The sequence below is a fragment of the Brachyistius frenatus genome, unplaced genomic scaffold (assembly GCF_029030835.1).
Source record: "Brachyistius frenatus isolate BFR_SWC_R1_liver_20210118 unplaced genomic scaffold, ASM2903083v1 Contig_262, whole genome shotgun sequence".
NCBI classification, from domain to species: Eukaryota; Metazoa; Chordata; class Actinopteri; family Embiotocidae; genus Brachyistius; species Brachyistius frenatus.
The window spans coordinates 374589-393210 of NW_027210861.1; the positions used below are offsets into that span (position 1 = coordinate 374589).

An 18622-nucleotide genomic window follows, 5' to 3' on the forward strand; every position below is an offset into this window, starting at 1 on the left:
GAGGCAGCAGCCACCCTGCTTCCCTGATCACACAGCGTAATACTGGAGGTTTGAAACTACGTTTTGAAGTTCCACTTTCCAAACCTTCTTCTTTTGGAGTGTAACAGAAAAACCCTTCAGAGCAGCAGTAGATTAGATTAGAAATATCACAATAGTCCTCAAGGAAACACTCAACTTTAACATATCAGAATAATGTTGAATAAGACGATGTTGATCCTCGTCACCTGTCTGCCATCGGTTTACCTGGAGAAGAGCAGCTGCACCATGTCAACCAGTGTGTGTTCAGCCGACCTCCTGAGGAGCTCTGCAAACACAACACAAACACACATTTAACAGCGTGAAGCAGAGAAGAAGGGCGTCTCAATAACCTGCAGCTGAGACAGCAGAGAAGCAGCAACTCATGCTGGATATTTCAGACCGCTCAGATTCAAACACTCAGTTTCATTTAAAGACATTTAAATGCAAAGAAGATTCGGAACCTCAAACCTGCTGATGACTAATGAACAAATCATTAAAAAGATTAAGAAGATGAATGGAAATTGCTTTATTGAATATTTTTTATATTAATTTCATGGGGAGAGGAAGAATAAAGATCAATAGCTGATAATTGGATGATTGTAATCTTTTAATTAGCAATAATAATAATAATAATAATAATAAACTTTATGAACCGAAGCATCATGGTTCTGAACCTACGTGGCTTAAACTTAATTCATCTACTCATTAGAGTCCGAACCTTTAGAGGGGGAGGGATTAACCCACCTTATTTTCTGTTGCTACAATTACTTGTTGTACCCTGAATGCCTCGCGTGTAATCTAGATGCTACAATGTCCCGATGTTCCCTGAAGGCCTCGCTGGCTGCGTCCAGTCCTCCACCCAAAAAAATGTCATTAAATTCTGGTCCTCAGCCCTAAATTCTCTTAATGCAGGAAAGCTTGTGACCCCTAATGAAGGGTTTTAATAGATAAACAAGTTATTTTAATAATTTAGAGGTGGGCTAAAGATTCAATATTTTACAACCAAATAAAAGTTTATTGAATAGTCTTAAATTTGCAAACATAACACAACATAAAGTGTTGTATGAGATTGTGTTCCCCTGCCGTCAGTCATCTCATCAACCATCCGTTTCCCACCCGGAGATGCAGACGTATTGTCTATGGATGGATGACTTGAGAGGTTTTCTTTAGAAACGACGAGCTTCCCAGTGGAACAGGTTTTTAGTGACTCACCACTGAGGCGCATCTCGAAGCAGATCCTGAAGCAGGACTGCATGATCTCACAGACGGACTCGTTGGTCAGATGGGCTCCGACCGGCGTCAGCAGCAAAGTCCTCAGCACCTGAAGCAGCACCAACACTCACGTTTACAACAAGGCTACAGAGGGAAGGCGGTGAATTGAATATCGCCGATAATAAACGAGACTTTGCTAGCGATCAAGAGAAAGACATTATAATTAATAATACATTTTTAGATATTTGTTTTTGGAGGATTTTTCCAACCTTCTATTTTATGGTATGCTTCTGTTTAACAGTCTCAACAAAACTCAAAACTAAAGCTCCATAAAAATGTCCTGTAATGGACGTTCGCTGTGCTGAACTGGATTTACTTGTACAGGGACTCAGATGACCTGAACCTTGTTTGTCGGGTCCATTAGGTCCATCATAAAACATGTGGTACCTGCAGAATCTTCATCAGAACCACTTCGTCGCTGGCCGGGTCGGTTCCCACGAATCTAGCATGTGTAACTGCGTCCGCCATGTTCTCAATGGCCTCCGCTGCTGCTTCATGGTTAGCATCTGCAAACAGTCACATCGGTATCTCGTTAGTAAGGCGTGTTACGAGAGGAGGACCGGGAGACACTGAGGAGAAACTCAGTGTTCAGGTTACACTGTGGTTACTGAGCAGCATTCAATAATGCCTCCTAGCTTATGTGGGAATTGTGGAATTGTTGAATTGTTGGTTTCTCTGTATAATATTGTAAAGTCTTGCTGTAAGGACATTAATGTGTTCAGTGCCATGAAATAACCTGTGTTGTGATTTGGCGCTTTATAAATAAAGTTGAATTGAATTGAATTGAATTGAATTGAATTGAATAAAAAGGTGATTCAAATGTTCTGTCAGCATCATTTTACGTACACAACGGAGGAAAAGAAAAGTCGTTAAAAACGTATTTATTTCAGCAAGATGGAGCTGTACACAGATACCAGTGTAAAAGTATTTAAAAGCACATATTCCAAAATTAAGACCTGCGGTTCAAACCAACAGGAGACTTTATACATGTGAAGTGATGCAGGTTCATTCTGGAGAAAAGGACAGTTAAGAGTGTAAACAGTCATTACGTTATTTTCTGGTTTTACTGTGTATCGGTGGGTGTTGATACATATTTTTTTTGATAATTCAACGGCAATAATAAAAGTTTTTATTTTGTTCCTAAAACTTTATTTTCTTAAATCTTGAGACAGCTCAAATGAGAGGAAGCCAAACATTGACCCTGCTCCTTCCTGGTGCAGGCCTGGTGCCCAAACACTGCTTGTGGTGGTCACCTTTGTTAAGATGTTTATATACATACACAGTATATACAGTACTACATCCTACAGTCAATCTTCAACAGTAAATTACTCAGTAAAAAAAGTCACTTTAAGAAGAATCAGGGACGTGAAGGATTTGATTGATCGCTGTGTTGAGCTAATCCTTGAATACCAACAGACGGGGGAGGGGATCCTCAATGTTCACTGAAGTTGTCATTTTGTGTTATTTCATTCACAAATCAAGTAACCAGCTCTGATTTTACAGCCAACGCACGTGTCATTGGTTAACATTGTTCCACATTTCATTCAATTTTAACGGTTCATTGAAACTTGATTGGTCAACAATGTGATGAAGTAACATGTATATATGGACAACATTATTCATCCCTAGCATTCAGTTGGACTGTTACATCCCGGCTCGATTATCATCAGGGGAAAAGTGTTTAATATCTGCAGCTGCCATGTCCACGGTTTCCTTCAGAGAAGTGTGAGCACAGCTGGGTGGTGGGACTGATACCGGCTACTTCAAACTAAACCAGGACACCGTGTACTGGTTGGCTACTCATTTCAAAACTCAAACGTCAGTAAAAAGCGGTGGAGCGGTGTGTAACTAGTCCTTCCTGTGATGCATTTGGTGGAAATCCACTCCAAGAGATTATATTTAATGTAAATGCACACGAGAAACATAAAAAAACTAACCAGCAACAATTGTTCGTAAACTCGGTAAACAAGGGCCGAGTTTCAAACAGCGTAAAGTATGCAAACAGTACCCAAATGATATAACCAAATGGAGTATGTAACGCCAGCCGCCATCTTGGCTACGCAAGGAGGGAACACCGACTCAGAGGTATTTTCAGATTGCGTTGTTTGAGGACACTGCAGCTGTTAGTCACTAATACCACTATAGTGCTGTTGATTAGAAGCCATGAGTATGTTTATAACATGTACGAGTATTAAATGTGTGTACTAACATATACTAGTACTAAATAGTACTAAATGTGAGTGTATTATGTATTAACATGTACGAGTACTAAATGAGAGTGTACTAACATATACGAGTACTAAATGTGAGTTTACTAATATATACGAGTACTAAATGTGAGTGTACTAACATATACTAGTACTAAATGTGTGTGCTAACATGTACAAGCACTAAATGTGAGTGTACTAACATATACTAGTACTAAATGTAAGTGTACTAACATACAAGTACTAAATGTGAGTGTACTAATGGAAGTAAGTCATTTGGAACAAACTCTAAAACACATCTGTAACAGCTCATGAACACAAATAGTCCCATCCAGTACAGTCCATCCACACTGTCCCACGCTGCCCAACCCTGTCCCACACTGTCCCACTCTGTCCCACCCTGGGGCCTAAGGACCAGATGTGGTCCTTAGTTGGAGGCAGACCGGGACAAACCGGCAGTCGGAGCAACAGGAGCCAGTGTTTTTGAAACCTGAGCGGTCGGCCAGCGACCTGCCTGGAGCCTGTTTTCCTTTCCCATCGGCCTCAGGGGCAGCAATTCATTAACTAATAAGCAGAGGGGGAATTGGGGGGGGGGGGGGGACACAGATAGAGAATAATGGGAGAGAGGAGGGTTCTCAGAGTAGAACAACAATGTAATTTTTGGAGGACATGGGAGACATGGGGGGGGGGCAGCTATGTGTGGAAGCGCTGTTTGAATGACCAGATGAGATCCATGTATTTACTAAAATAATAATAACAATATTCTAATTATTATAGGTGTTTCTACTGAGTCGGAGGAGGTCGTCCAGCGATCGGCTGCTGCTGTGACGAGCTGCAGACAGTATATCAGTCAGAAGTGGGTTAACGGCTGAGAAGTGGTTTATGTGTGGTGGAGGCCGTTAAGACAGAGCAATGCCAACATCCCTCCAGAGGAGAGGGCGACAACAAGCATGGAGGCGGAGCTTAAACATCCAACGTCCAGACGAGAAACTGGAGCCACGGGGGGATCGAGCAGAATGTCAGGAGTGATATAAAACACTAATCCTGCTCCTGGCACAGTCTATACAAGGGGTGACCACAGGGGGGGGGGGGCATTGTTAAAATAACACAGAGGGAAGGGGAGGCTCTGTGTGTGTGTGTGTGTGTGTGTGTGTGTGTGTGTGTGTGTGTGTGTGTGTGTGTGTGTGTGTGTGTGTGTGTGTGTGTGTGTGTGTGTGCGCCTGAGGGTATGTGGGTAAAGTCAACAGGGGATCCAAGCAGCTGCTGCATAAAGCAGTTTAAGAATATCAAACTCTGGTCACAGAAATGAGAGACGTGAGTGCGAGCGAGCAGAAAGGAGAGTTGCTGCTTTTTACGTGAGCGATAAACAAAAAGCTGAAGCGTTTTAGAAAGCTAACAAAGGCGCTGCTGCTTTTTATCTGACCGGAGAAGACATGAGTTTGTTCACCTGTTCACCTGAACGGCCCACGCTCACCTTTCAGGACGGCTGCTCACCAACAGCCTCATCAATGATCATAATAACAAGAAATGCATGAAAACATAAAATCTACGTCTTCACTGTCAGTGTTGGTGTCTTAGCTTGATGTACTTATTCTAAATACCACGCTGTATGTTTTACCCCCCAAAAACAAATCATAAAAAATAATAACTGCAAACAAATAGGAAAAAGAAGGATTGGTAAAACATTAAATAACGAATAAGCAAAGTGTGCTTTGCTGGTTTGCGTTATCAATGATGATGTTTTTATTTCTTTTCATCCTTTTTTATAAAAAAATTTCTTGTATAACCTTTTTTCTATTGTATTTTTTCTACAGATTTCTTTTGTATTTTTAAGATTATTCTTTTTTCAATTTCTTTAAAAAAAAGTGTTTATGTTACTTCTTTCACAAAGACTCAGTAATGAATCCTTTAAAAAGAGGCTTCACATCAAAACTTATGAAAATAATATTCACCAAATTGCAAAAGACATTTTATATTAAAATAAAATTAGCACAGTCTGAGTGGGGAGTGTTTCTCTTTTCCTCGTTGGTGTAATATTGCTGACCGTGCGAATGGAGGACTATTTAAATGAAAGCAGCTGGTGCGTTCAGGTACCAGCGTTGATTGGAGCCTCAGACTGCAGCTGGACTGCAGCTCATCTGGGCTGTCAGCGGCTGCAGCTTAAGCCTCAGCTGAGCCGCGCTCTAAGCCCTCGGTGGTCCGGTGGCCGAGGTGGGGAGGAGAACCAGAGGGAGAACAAAGGAGGAACCGAGGAGGACCGGCGAGCAACGAGAGGAGAGATGATATCCGTCAGCGGCCGGTTTCCTGCCGGCACACTTCAGCCTGAGAGCAGCCACCTCTCTAAATGACCCGGGGGGGGTGAGGGACACCACTTCCTTCGCCCTTCTCTGGAGCCTCAGACAAACAAAGAGGAGGAAGGAGGAGAAGCTGGTGCCGAGGACTGAAGGGAGGATCGGATTCAACCCACCACCCACAATAAAGAGGAACAACGGAGGCATGTGGGGCTTCTGAACATCACCTGAACATCAGCCTGTTCACCTAAAACCTCACCAGACAAACTGGAAACAGGAACCGTTGAAGCATCGGACTAATACAGCAGCAGCATCATGTCCAGTCACAAGCAGCAGATAAAGTATGACATGAACACCTCACTCTGTTCAACTGTTGAGTAAATCCATACGAGATGACCACAGAACGTGCTGGTCAAAGATGTTGGTTCGTTTCCGGCCAGTAGGTGGCAGCACCTGACTGGACCAGCGCTGTTTCTACCCTCATATCTGTTCAGCATTCCCAACAGCAAGCTCACTTCATAAATACTAACTTCTGCTTTCATTCTAACAAAAGACATGTCCCTACGGTGAGGACCGTGCTTCTCCCTGGAGGGGGGTTTCATATCTAAAATGGACTCCATGGGAGGAGTTATGACAGGACAGATATCAGAGAGACATGGACAGATGTGTTGGTCCCCTAACAGCTCATTGAAACAATGATCAACTCCTCCTGAAAAGTCCTGAAACTAAAAGACATTTTCTCATTTGGTGTGTTATAGAATCAAGCAAAGAAAATGTCAAAAGAGATAAATTACTACTTCTTCTACAAAGATATTCTAATACCCCCCCAAAAAAGATAAATTATAGTGATATTTCAAACTGGTTTTCTGACACGTCATTCAGCCTTTTTAAATGGAGGAGGAGGAAGGGGAGGAGGAGGAGGAGGAGGAGGAGGAGGAGGGGAGGGGGGGTTCTGACTTGGGTCGGGTTTGCTGCGTCTGTCTGTGCCATGGATCTGTGCAGGGTACAATGAGACCTGAAGACGCTGTGTCTCAGTCACAGGTCAGAGGTCAGAGGTCATCCATGATAATGACCCCGACACAGTTCAAATCATCCCGGAATCACATTTAATTATTCTGAAGGATCCTCTTGGATCCGACTTGAATCCTATCAAACATGTAATGAAAGACCGCAGTACCTGCTGACAGGTGAACACACCTGATTTACTGAAAGCCTCCAGGTTACAGTCTAGAAATAAAGTTGGATTTGTATTAAATACACAATAAACGACAATGAATGTCGATCACTTTTAAGTTATTTTAAAAGAATGATAGGTTGTTGTTTTTGTTCAGGTCCAAGAGAGGAGACTGGAATCAGAGCTGGATCTTCTGGTTCTGGTTCTAGCTTCCTCGTTTACCTGCTGGTTAGTATGTCTTTGCTGCCGCACCTCTGGATTATCCACCAGGAAATATATCCACGGCCTCTATTCTGTCCTCCGTACCAACTTCACTTTATTCTAAATTAAAAAAAACACGTCTTTCATCGTGACCTGCAGCTGTCAAACAACAATGATGGATTTAAAATGTTTTTGACATTCTGCAGAAACAAAGTGAAATTACAGTGGTCACTTCATACAGAGACATAAAGGGCACTAATGACAGAAATAACTATTAATAACTCCTGTTATTATTTCTAGTTCTAGAACTTCCTGAAAATCTAAATCTGAAACTCGCTGGACTCTGATGAAAAGTAAAGTCCATCTTCAGTCTCCATCCACATCAATACTTTGAACTAAATATCAGGATCCTCTTCCTCTTGTTGTCTAATTTATTCAGATTATTTCCAACACAACATTCAGCATGTTACACATTTACACACTTGACTTTTAATACGTCGTGTATAAATCAAGCGGGATGTTTTTTAGACTCAGATCTGTGGATGTATTCTCTCAACAAAATAAGTCCAAGCCGCCGGGACATATGCTACATATGCTCGTACAGATGTTTTTAACACCTGGTTAAGGTCCGAGACAAACTCCGCGTGATCGTCCCAAATAATTATATCCCTGATTAATTATAATGTACAACACTTCTGCCGTGTTACCATCAGTGTTGGGGAATAACTACTTAAATATAACAGTTAAATTAATGTCATTGTAATCAGAAATAGTGACTGTGGAAAAAATAAGTAATTAAATCACAATTCCCATTTAAAATGTGACAGATTAGGAAGGTGTCTCATCCAAATATGTTCCCGTCAGTATAAAGAATAATATTCAGGCTGCTGCTCTTCTTGGTGAGCAGAGAGGACGTCTCACCTCATCACAGTTCAATCTGTGTTCACGGCTCCCGTGTCAGATAAGACGAGCACATCAAAAAAGAGGCGTTCAGGAACCTGCCCTGATGTCTACTGATGAAGACCTGTTGTTTATGGTCTTCTTCCATTTTACCATACGTCCAATCACAGTGTTCATACACATGAAGAGGATGCGTTCAGGGCCGACTTCAACATGTCTTACCTATAAGGCCGTAGGACAGGAACTTGTTGACGGAGGTAAGAGCGAGGCCTGTGATTGGTCCGGTGGTGTCCTCAGAGCGAACCACTTCCAGGAAGGGCCTCAGGAAAACGTTGGGTTCAACATCTGACAGCTCTGAGGAAGAAAAGCACACACACACACACACACACACACACACACACACACACACACACACACACACACACACACACACACACACACACACACACACACACACACACACACCGTCAGTCACTGAAACACAGCAGGAGGTCTCTGGTTATCTCCGGCTCAGTGTGAAGGAGTTCAGGGCATCCATTATTAGAGGAGGAAAATAATATTCATGATGATGTTTTACTGCATGTTCAGCTGAAGCTAAGACTCGTCGTGTCGCGTCGTGAAGGATGACCTTCAGAGTTGATGGTGAGTGTTTTTGGACACCTTTGATTGACAGGCCTTAAAGGAGAGAGTGACAGATCTCCGATCTACATCCTCCACACCGCTCCTTTAACTCTGAAGGTGTCTGGACTTGGTGTTTACCGACAGGTGTAACAGGTCCGTATTTATAATTCACATATTGTACATTTTGAAGAACAGGCTGTGAGTGACACTAACATCTAACACACTGTTACTGGGTTTGATTGACAGTTGGACGATGCACAAAGAAACACTTAAAAGAGACGCAATGTTGTAATTGTGTCTTCTTTTTTTAATCTGCCACTAAAAGTGCTCATTTCTTTCCAATGTCTCCGGTGCTTCTCTGTTTGCGTCTGAATGTCACAGTGTGTAAAGTTCATGTTACACACTGCTGCTCACACACACACTGCTCTCTGAGTGACGGGGCTCGGATTGAGGAAGGAGGATGTCGGGATGAGTTCACGTTTCAAACACCTTCAAAGATCACATCCTGCATGTCGTTGGCTTCATAAATCATCAGAAATAGTTTGTGACAAAACGCCTTGCAAACTAATAACAATACATGAACGGGTTGTGAAGGGCTAAAAGAACAAACTACCAAAGTGGTCCATGTGAACGTTCCATCATGCTGACGGCGTGTTGAACAGCCTCAGAGCTGCTAGCATGAAGCCAGCTGGAGTCAGAGGAACTGGGTTTCAGGTCCTCTGGTGTCAACACATTCATGAACTGGGAAGAAAGACGACGGACAAAACTTTGAAAAGGTTCAAAACAAATGATGAAAAGTTTCTTGTTTTATCACTTTAAAAAATGAGGCTTTGAAGTATCATCTATCAGCGTTAATAAGATCCTCCATGTGAATCCTAATGCTGCAGCAGATCTTCCTCCGTCTCCGGGACGCCACCTCTGTCCGATCCACCCGGACCTCCCGTCTCTGAAGAGAGGGAGGTCAGGAGGGGGAGGCAAAAATAAAAAACAGGTAAAACAACAAGTGGGAGAAGGAGCGGAGTCACGCAGGCTGCTGTGAAGTGCAGCAATACCGAGAGGATTACGGCTTTCTGAAGAGCAGCTCGGCTCCAGACAAGAAAACACAACGTGGACATCAAACGCGCCGCCGACCGTCCCACCAATCTGCAAAAGTGCACACGTGACCAGTGTGCATTAGCGTGTGATATCCAATACCCCCGCGGCTTGTTTATAAATCAAATATGAAATAATTTGGAAATTTCCAGAGTCCCTTTCATCGGCCGCCGGGTCACTGAGGCATCGCCTCCAACAGCAGACCTCCGCTTCCAGCCTCCTTTCTACAGCTCATGTTTTATTTATTGTCCAATCTGAAGTCTTGGTTTTAAACCGTGTCGGGTGACAGAGTGAACATTTAGAAATGACTGCGCAGAAATAAAACACTACTTTTCCCCGTGAAAGATATAAAAACACAAACATGGGAAATAAGCAGAGTAAATATTGGGGTTGAGTTGAGGTATGTGCGCCGGTCTGATCTTTGTTCTGCTGCTGGAAAACTTTAAAGAGGGTTTTAGTGTCCCATTACTTTACAGTGTGAAAAAAACATGTCGTGAGGATGGAAGGAGGCAGCTCAAATGAATCTGTCGATAGATCCTGATGAAGACCTCATCAGGGGCGATCACCCTGTAAGTACTACGGCTGCGTTCCCAAAGACCACAGATTGGAAAACTCAATTGTGTCGTATTGATCCGGCCGGCCGGCCATCGGTGAACACGGCTGACGGGAGGAGGCTGCCGCCGGCCACCGCCAATCTTCTTAAATAAAGTCTAAATACAGGCTCTGCACTGCAGCTCAATCTCAAAGGCTTCTGGACTGGAGGCAGATAAATAAAGACGGCCGCGGCCACGCTGAGCCAATCATTTTATAACTAGGTTGACCTCTGGCTGACATTGACCAGAGTACAAAATAAAAACGCAGGATTAAAGCGGCTCACCCAGCCATGCATGTGGCCATCTAAGGGCTGGGCTTCCTGAGTACAAGTCCTGATCTAAGAGTGCAGACAAGTCCAACTCCAGTTAAGCTTAATTGGTAAAAAAGAAGGAACAAAAAAAAAGGGGTTGTGAAATGAGCCCATTATGATTCACCATGAACCTAATCCATCTACCTTTACCACGCCGGGCCAATCTCTCTCCGGAGCTGCAGGAGAGGATCCAGCCATGTGTGGATTACCTCTCCAAATGACCCCAGCAAGGAGCAGCAAGGAGCAGCAGGGGAGGCTGGGGGAGCAGGGGGAGGGGAACCTTCCTCCCCCCGGAGAGCACCTCAGGATGAGGCGGCTCACCGCCATCTTTAACTCATGCACATCTATTGGCACTGGAGCAGTAAAGGCTTAGAGGAGACACACACACACACACACACACACACACACACACACACACACACACACACACACACACACACACACACACACACACACACACACACACACACACACACACACACACACACACACACACACACACACTGTCTACACACAAACACAGGTACTAAAGACACTAAAGGGACTAAAGGTACTAAAGACACTAAAGGTACTAAAGACACTAAAGACATCTAAAGGTACTAAAGGAACTAAAGACAAGGCTTAGAGAAGACACACACACACACACACACACACACACACACACACACACACACACACACACACACACACACACACACACACACACACACACACACACACACACTGTCTACACATAAACACAGGTACTAAAGGTACTAAAGACAGTAAAGGGACTAAAGGTACTAAAGACACTAAAGGTACTAAAGACACTAAAGACATCTAAAGGTACTAAAGGAACTAAAGACAAGGCTTAGAGAAGACACACACACACACACACACACACACACACACACACACACACACACTATCTACACATAAACACAGGTACTAAAGGTACTAAAGACACTAAAGGGACTAAAGGTACTAAAGACACTAAAGGTACTAAAGACATCTAAAGGTACAAAAGGAACTAAAGACATCTAAAGGTACTAAAGGTACTAAGGACACTAAAGGTACTAAAGACATTAAAGGTATTAAAGACATCTAAAGGTACTAAAGGTACTAAAGACATCTAAAGGTACTAAAGACACTAAAGGTACTAAAGGGACTTAAGGTACTAAAGATACTAAAGATACTAAAGACATCTAAAGGTACTAAAGGTACTAAAGGTACTAAAGACACTAAAGGTACTAAAGATACTAAAGACATCTAAAGGTACTAAAGACACTAAAGGTACTAAAGACACTAAAGGTACTAAAGACATCTAAAGGTACTAAAGGTACTAAAGACACTAAAGGTACTAAAGACACTAAAGGTACGAAAGACACTAAAGGTACTAAAGACATCTAAAGGTACTAAAGGTACTAAAGACACTAAAGGTACTAAAGACACTAAAGGTACTAAAGACATCTAAAGGTACTAAAGGTACTAAAGACACTAAAGGTACTAAAGACATCTAAAGGTACTAAAGGTACTAAAGGTACTAAAGACACTAAAGGCACTAAAGACACTAAAGGTACGAAAGACACTAAAGACATCTGAAGGTACTAAAGACATCTAAAGGTACTAAAGGTACGTTAACGGTTAAAATGAGAAACAACGACAACACGCTGATCTAGCAACGCTGAGAAGAGTGTTGGTAAAGATTTGGATCTGCACTAATTTATCCATTTCGCCTCCAAACATGCAAAATATTTCTCTAAAACAAGTTTCTGTATTTTACAAAAGCCCCGTCGCTGCAACAGTGGCTGGTTTAAAGAAACATGAACATGTTTCCTCCTCTCTACTGAAATCATTCATGGACACAGCATCTCATCTTCTATTTTCTATTTTGCTCTTTCTCATCACCAAAAAGAAAATTGTAAAACTTCAAGGCTGGCAGCTCTTTTTGTTTTAACAGTGCTGACCTTTGAACTTTGCTGGTTAACATGACAAAAGGCAGCTGCCAGTAATTAATGATAATTATGTGAGGACTAAAATTAGGAACATTAATGCAGTCGTCTGTACTGTCATGTCTCCTTTTAAATAATTTTTTTAAGTCATGTTTTTTATTGTTCACTCCAGAGAGAATCAATCAAACCAGCCAGGTTATGTTATATTAATAACTAATCACAACACAAACATTACTGACCCACAGTGTCGGCCTTCCTTCAAAATAAAATGTCTGAATCTGGAGTAAGTCAAAACACGGTAAAATGTTCGTCCATAATATCGTCTGTACTCAACTAGTTGGTAAAAGATGACACATGAAAATTGAAATGGCTGTCAAGTTAAAATGCAGAATCAGAATAAGAAGATAAGAAGTTACGTGATGTTAGGATGTGAATTTAAGGCTCAGTTTCTGCTCACACACTAATACAAACGCTGAAAACAAGGTTTGGACACTCATTTCCTGTTAAATCACAAAAGTGTGGACAACTGAATGTGTCAGTCCAACCTGTATGTGCTTCAACATTTATAATTTCTACAGATAATGATTGAAAGATTATTTTTGAACCGTTCTCATCTCCCACATCATCATCATCACCATCATCATCATCATGTCACAGCTGCGCTGGAGGAACTAAACTCTGCTGTGTTCACCTGTTCGGACCAGTTGCGTAAAGCTGCTTTGAAATCAAACTGTGGTGCCGATTTCCAAATAAGACCAACAGTTCACTTCTAACAGTAGAAGCCAAGGGAAAAGTATACAAGTCATTTTAGCATTTAGTCTGTAAACACTTCTTAGGAGCTGTAAAGAAAGTAATTATCTTGTGCAACTTGTACAAACAGTGTGAGTACACCGATGAGACCACCATGGAGCCCTCTCAGGCACGCTGGACACTGATGATTATCTCCAACAATAATGGATGTTTAGGTCCAGAACATACGAGAAGGTGAGTTAATAGTCTCATAGTTAACGTAGTTGCAATGAAAATATTCCACTGCAAGACTCCATATAGTGACCCGATAGATCCTTTTGTCTGTCACCATCTTTGCTAGTTCGGAGCGGTTTGGAGCAGGAAGTGACCATATTTGGACGAGCTGGGGGAGGAGCCAGAGGTGGATCTGACCGATCTGATCGGAAACCTGACAATACTACGTCCCGCCCACCGATAGCTGTAACCTGACTGCACCACAGGCCTGTCAATCAAACAGACACGCCCCCAAAAACAGGTCTTCTTGAATCTTCTTTTCTAATGAATGAGGGATTATTTTCAGATGGACCTCCAGAAAACTAAGAAGAAGGAGTGACTTTAGCTAACAACACCGAGATAACTGATGGACACATTTTATTCACTTTGGATTTGATGAGAGAAGTTGAATGGGAGTCTATGGAGCCGGAGGCTTTTTGGAGCCGACCTCTAGTGGCACTCGCTGGTATTGCAGCTGAAGACACTTCTGGATCAGAACCATTTTACAGACCTGAAGCTACGAACTCTTTTATATCCAGTCTGTGGTTTTATATCCAGTCTGTGGTTTTATATCCAGTCTGTGGTTTTATATGCAGTCTGTGGTTTTATATCCAGTCTGTAGTTTTATAACCAGTCTGTAGTTTTATATCCAGTCTGTAGTTTTACATCCAGTCTGTAGTTTTATATCCAGTCTGTGGTTTTATATCCAGTCTGTGGTTTTATATCCAGTCTGTAGTTTTATATCCAGTCTGTAGTTTTATATCCAGTCTGTGGTTTTATATCCAGTCTGTGGTTTTATATCCAGTCTGTTTTATATCAAGTCTGTAGTTTTATATCCAGTCTGTAGTTTTATATCCAGTCTGTGGTTTTATATCCAGTCTGTAGTTTTATATCCAGTCTGTGGTTTTATATCCAGTCTGTGGTTTTATATCCAGTCTGTGGTTTTATATCCAGTCTGTAGTTTTATATCCAGTCTGTGGTTTTATATCCAGTCTGTAGTTTTATATCCAGTCTGTAGTTTTATATCCAGTCTGTGGTTTTATATCCAGTCTGTTTTATATCCAGTCTGTAGTTTTATATCCAGTCTGTGGTTTTATATCCAGTCTGTAGTTTTATATCCAGTCTGTGGTTTTATATCCAGTCTGTGGTTTTATATCCAGTCTGTAGTTTTATATCCAGTCTGTAGTTTTATATCCAGTCTGTGGTTTTATATCCAGTCTGTAGTTTTATATCCAGTCTGTGGTTTTATATCCAGTCTGTAGTTTTATATCCAGTCTGTGGTTTTATATCCAGTCTGTGGTTTTATATCCAGTCTGTAGTTTTATATCCAGTCTGTGGTCTGAAATCTTACGTTGGCGCTTCTTATTTGACTGTTTTCAAACTCCTCTTGTTCCTACACATGGTGGAGTTGCTAACGCTGCAGCAGCAGGAAGCTCCTCTGCCTTAACACGTCTTTTTCAGAAGAGGTATTTTATAATGGGTATCAAAGTGAAGGTGTGGGCACCGATACCGATATGAAACCTTTGAACGATGCTCAGCCCGAACACGGACAGCTGCAGAGATCCAGACAGAAACACATCTATCTCTGTAACATCTGTAACATCAGCACAACACATCTGTGTGCACATCACATTCACAGACCTCCACGCCAACACAGTTCACAAGCTGTCAGGGAAAATGGACAAAATGAATGACAGGGGCGGAGAGAGGAGAGAGGAGGAGAGGAGGAGAGGAGGAGAGGAGGGAGGGGTGACCGACGCACTGGCCCACAACCAAACACTGATGGCTATCGATCCGGACCCCTTCAGCCGAGGACGTTGAGAGTCGGGGTCCTCGGTTGAGGAGCTGCAGCTCCTCCTGCTGAGGAGAGCGCCGACGCTTTAACAAGACCGGCCGGGCTGAAACCAAATCCACGGAGAATCCTGCTGTTTTCCACCGAACAAACTCTCACACGACACTCTTCTTATCCATCTGTCGGGAGAAGTTTGATAAGTGTCAGCTCTCCTCCTCCTCCTCCACCTCCTTTCATTCACTCCTCCTCTCTGCCCTGGGTCTCTGTATCCTCCTCAATGAAACTGACACTTGTGGAAGGGGGCAATTAGGACGGAACAATGCTATGGAGCTCCATATGGTCATTTCATGGGGCCACAGCGGTATTTTATAGATGCTGGAACGATGCCTCTGTGCAACCTAAACAGGCAATTTGTAAGCCCTGGAGAAATTAAAACTTTTCCAAATGCTTGGGAGAATGTCTTTAATGGCTACTGTAGGAGAGCATCTCCTTAAGGGGAACATGGAATATACTTTGCATTTGTATTTACAATAGCACTCGGACTGGGTTGTTGAAGGAACAGGAAAGACCAGCGAGCCGACAGCCAATAGAATCACACGCTTACAAGGTCCTGGAGCCTCGTCAATCACAGAGTCAATCAAAATCATTTATTTTATCACAACCAAAATAAACAGCTCTTAGATGATCTTTGACTTTTAGCCACCAGATCCCTCAAAGCAGAGCTCTTATATTATAATAAGGATAAATATTATGAATGTAGTCAAATGACATTAAGATTGTCACGACCGCTTACTGCAAAGTGAAATGTAAAATATATATTTGTGGAGTTATGCACAGTCATCTCAAATACAGGAAGAGGAATTAGAAAAATACAACTGGCCTTCACCCTCATCCTCAATAATAAAACACAGCGGCCTCCACGCCATGTATGAACCCTGCAGCTTTATGTTAGGACCAGGTTTTCTTATTCCAACACTGATTACGAGACATAATACTTTTGAAGTTTTGCACGGCAGATGGCTGTAAACGTTACAATGCCGATGACCTCATCTGTCATTTCTATGGAGAAGCAGAGCTGCAGTAAATTCAACGGGAACCAAAAGATGGTGCTATATTTGCAAAAATTCAACAGGCTTAAATGAACTTCACAGCCTCGTACCTTCATAGAGAAAATGAGTATTTCTAATGTATTTCTTCATACTTTGTTCAGATGACTCAATAAGAGAAGTTCACTTCTATTCACTAATCATAATGACTTTGTGTTTTTATTGTGCAGCGGCCATTTTTCTATCTGTAAAATGTGGTGCAGTGCATTGTGGGATTGTTAGCAGAAAGTTGTGAAAGTCTTCTGTAATTCCGGAGGGATACGTAGGGATGAATTTAAATATTCAGGGTCTGAACACTGGATTAAAAAGGCCAAAAGCAGACGGACTGCACTTTGGGTCAAACAGCAAAAACAGGGAGTTCATCAACAGATACTGAAGAATAAATCTGTAACCCAGGTTACAAAAACATGATTCATTTCCACACAACCTTTAAGGACTTCCATGATTTCACATGTTGTCATTGTGAACATAAGTATGTGTTCTGTAGAAAAGAACAGAACTCCTCCCACCGCTGGTCCTCCACAACAAACACAAACCTCCGACCTCATGGACCGCACAAAAACTGCTCTTTGAAATTAGTGTTGGTCCGTAAGACGAAGTGGAGCTCCTGCTACCGAGAAGACATGGAGTTGAGTTGCATCATGGGATATGTACTGTAGGATCCACTGGGCCTCTGCTGCTTAGATGTTGATGAAATGTCAAATACTGAGTAGTTATAGTCTGAAGTTAATACAGCAGCAGGTTCCAGATACCTCGTAGGGAATATTTCAGTCCATCACACAATAAATCCATATAATATTTGGTGGTATTGATATTAAAATCTGAATATTTCCGCCACCCATCCACTCCCCTGTTCTCTGACATGATACTCAGAGCTTGGATGTCTAAAAAGCTCAAATTAAACAGGCATATCATTGGTCCAAAATGCTATAATATGTTTAAAGACAATTTCTTTCCACAGAATTGTATTCCAGCCCATAAAAAACAAGAGCTAAAGAATAAATAAAGCAGATGTAATCGAACAGCATGACTTCATTACCGAGCCTTGCCGGGCCGCAGCCTGACGGGCACTGGGCTGCTCTGCACCTGTTATCCTGTACATAAAATGTATTTTCTATGCTGCATACTTTGCACAGAGAGCACATTATTCCAGCGGGCAGTTGGCCGGGCCCCAACATCCACTTAATGTCTTTCACGGCCTGCTGTCCTCTATGTGATGAATGGGCATACTTTACGCTCAGTCTACTTAGAAATAACGGATGTTTTATCATGCTGAATTAAAACCTGAATGCACATGAATATTTCTGGATTCATGTGTGGTGTGTTTAAGAGGGAAATAGATCGTGGCAAAATGACATTTATTGGAATATCATGTAAAATAAAAAATTTCAGGAGTGTTCTCTTCATGGTTAAATATATTTGTCCTTCGTTGCAGCTGAATAAAGATCAACTCTTTAAACATTTCTTGGGATGACCTGCTTTGCCATAAATGCAGCCCTCTAATCCAAATCATTCCATTTCATTTTGATGCACAAGTGTTTGCTTGTAGTGTCACAGCGAGGTGCCCTTCAGATGAGGTAGCCGCGTATTATCACCTCTATTTCCAGAAAAACAAACAGTGGAGCAAGACGCACAATTTCCATCCCATCCTTTACCCACGTACCCTTGCCAATGTCAGTGAGTGTCTTGGTTGAGATGCCGGGCGGGGAAGATCGGAGGACGACAACAGGAGAGCAACAGCAGAGCGGCAGCGTGGAGTCGGTGATGGGATTTGGAGGGCTTGAGGTCGGTACAGATGGCCTACATTCAGCAGGATAAACCGCCACACGTGCTCTGGATCAGACTACATTTCACAAGCCTGTTGATGATGAGTGCACGATCGCAGGCAAAATGAATGACGGAGAGACACTTGGTGATGGAGGAGAGGAAAACTGGAGTGATGATGACTCAAGCAAATGCAGGAAATAAGGTGAGTTTGGCTGACGTGATCATCACATATCAGCAGATATTAGTAGAGATGAAAGGAAGTGAACTGGATCAAGATAAATATGAGAAATCAACCCAAAACACAAAGATGTATTATTAACTTTGAATATGTCAACTAAGAGGTT

General features: G+C 42.2%; 1 protein-coding gene across 4 annotated transcripts in view; it reads right to left on the minus strand.

Annotated features, from left to right (window-relative positions):
- Positions 1–18622, minus strand: part of gbf1 (golgi brefeldin A resistant guanine nucleotide exchange factor 1) — a 78966-nt gene that overhangs the window by 29113 nt on the left and 31231 nt on the right. For all 4 annotated transcript variants that reach the window (XM_069721365.1, XM_069721364.1, XM_069721363.1 and 1 more), the window contains exons 4-7: positions 8286–8417; positions 1678–1796; positions 1231–1339; positions 244–304 (exon numbers count right to left, since the gene is read on the minus strand). In XM_069721365.1, coding sequence (XP_069577466.1) covers positions 244–304; positions 1231–1339; positions 1678–1796; positions 8286–8417 — 421 coding nt within the window. The remainder of the gene's footprint in view (positions 1–243; positions 305–1230; positions 1340–1677; positions 1797–8285; positions 8418–18622) is intronic.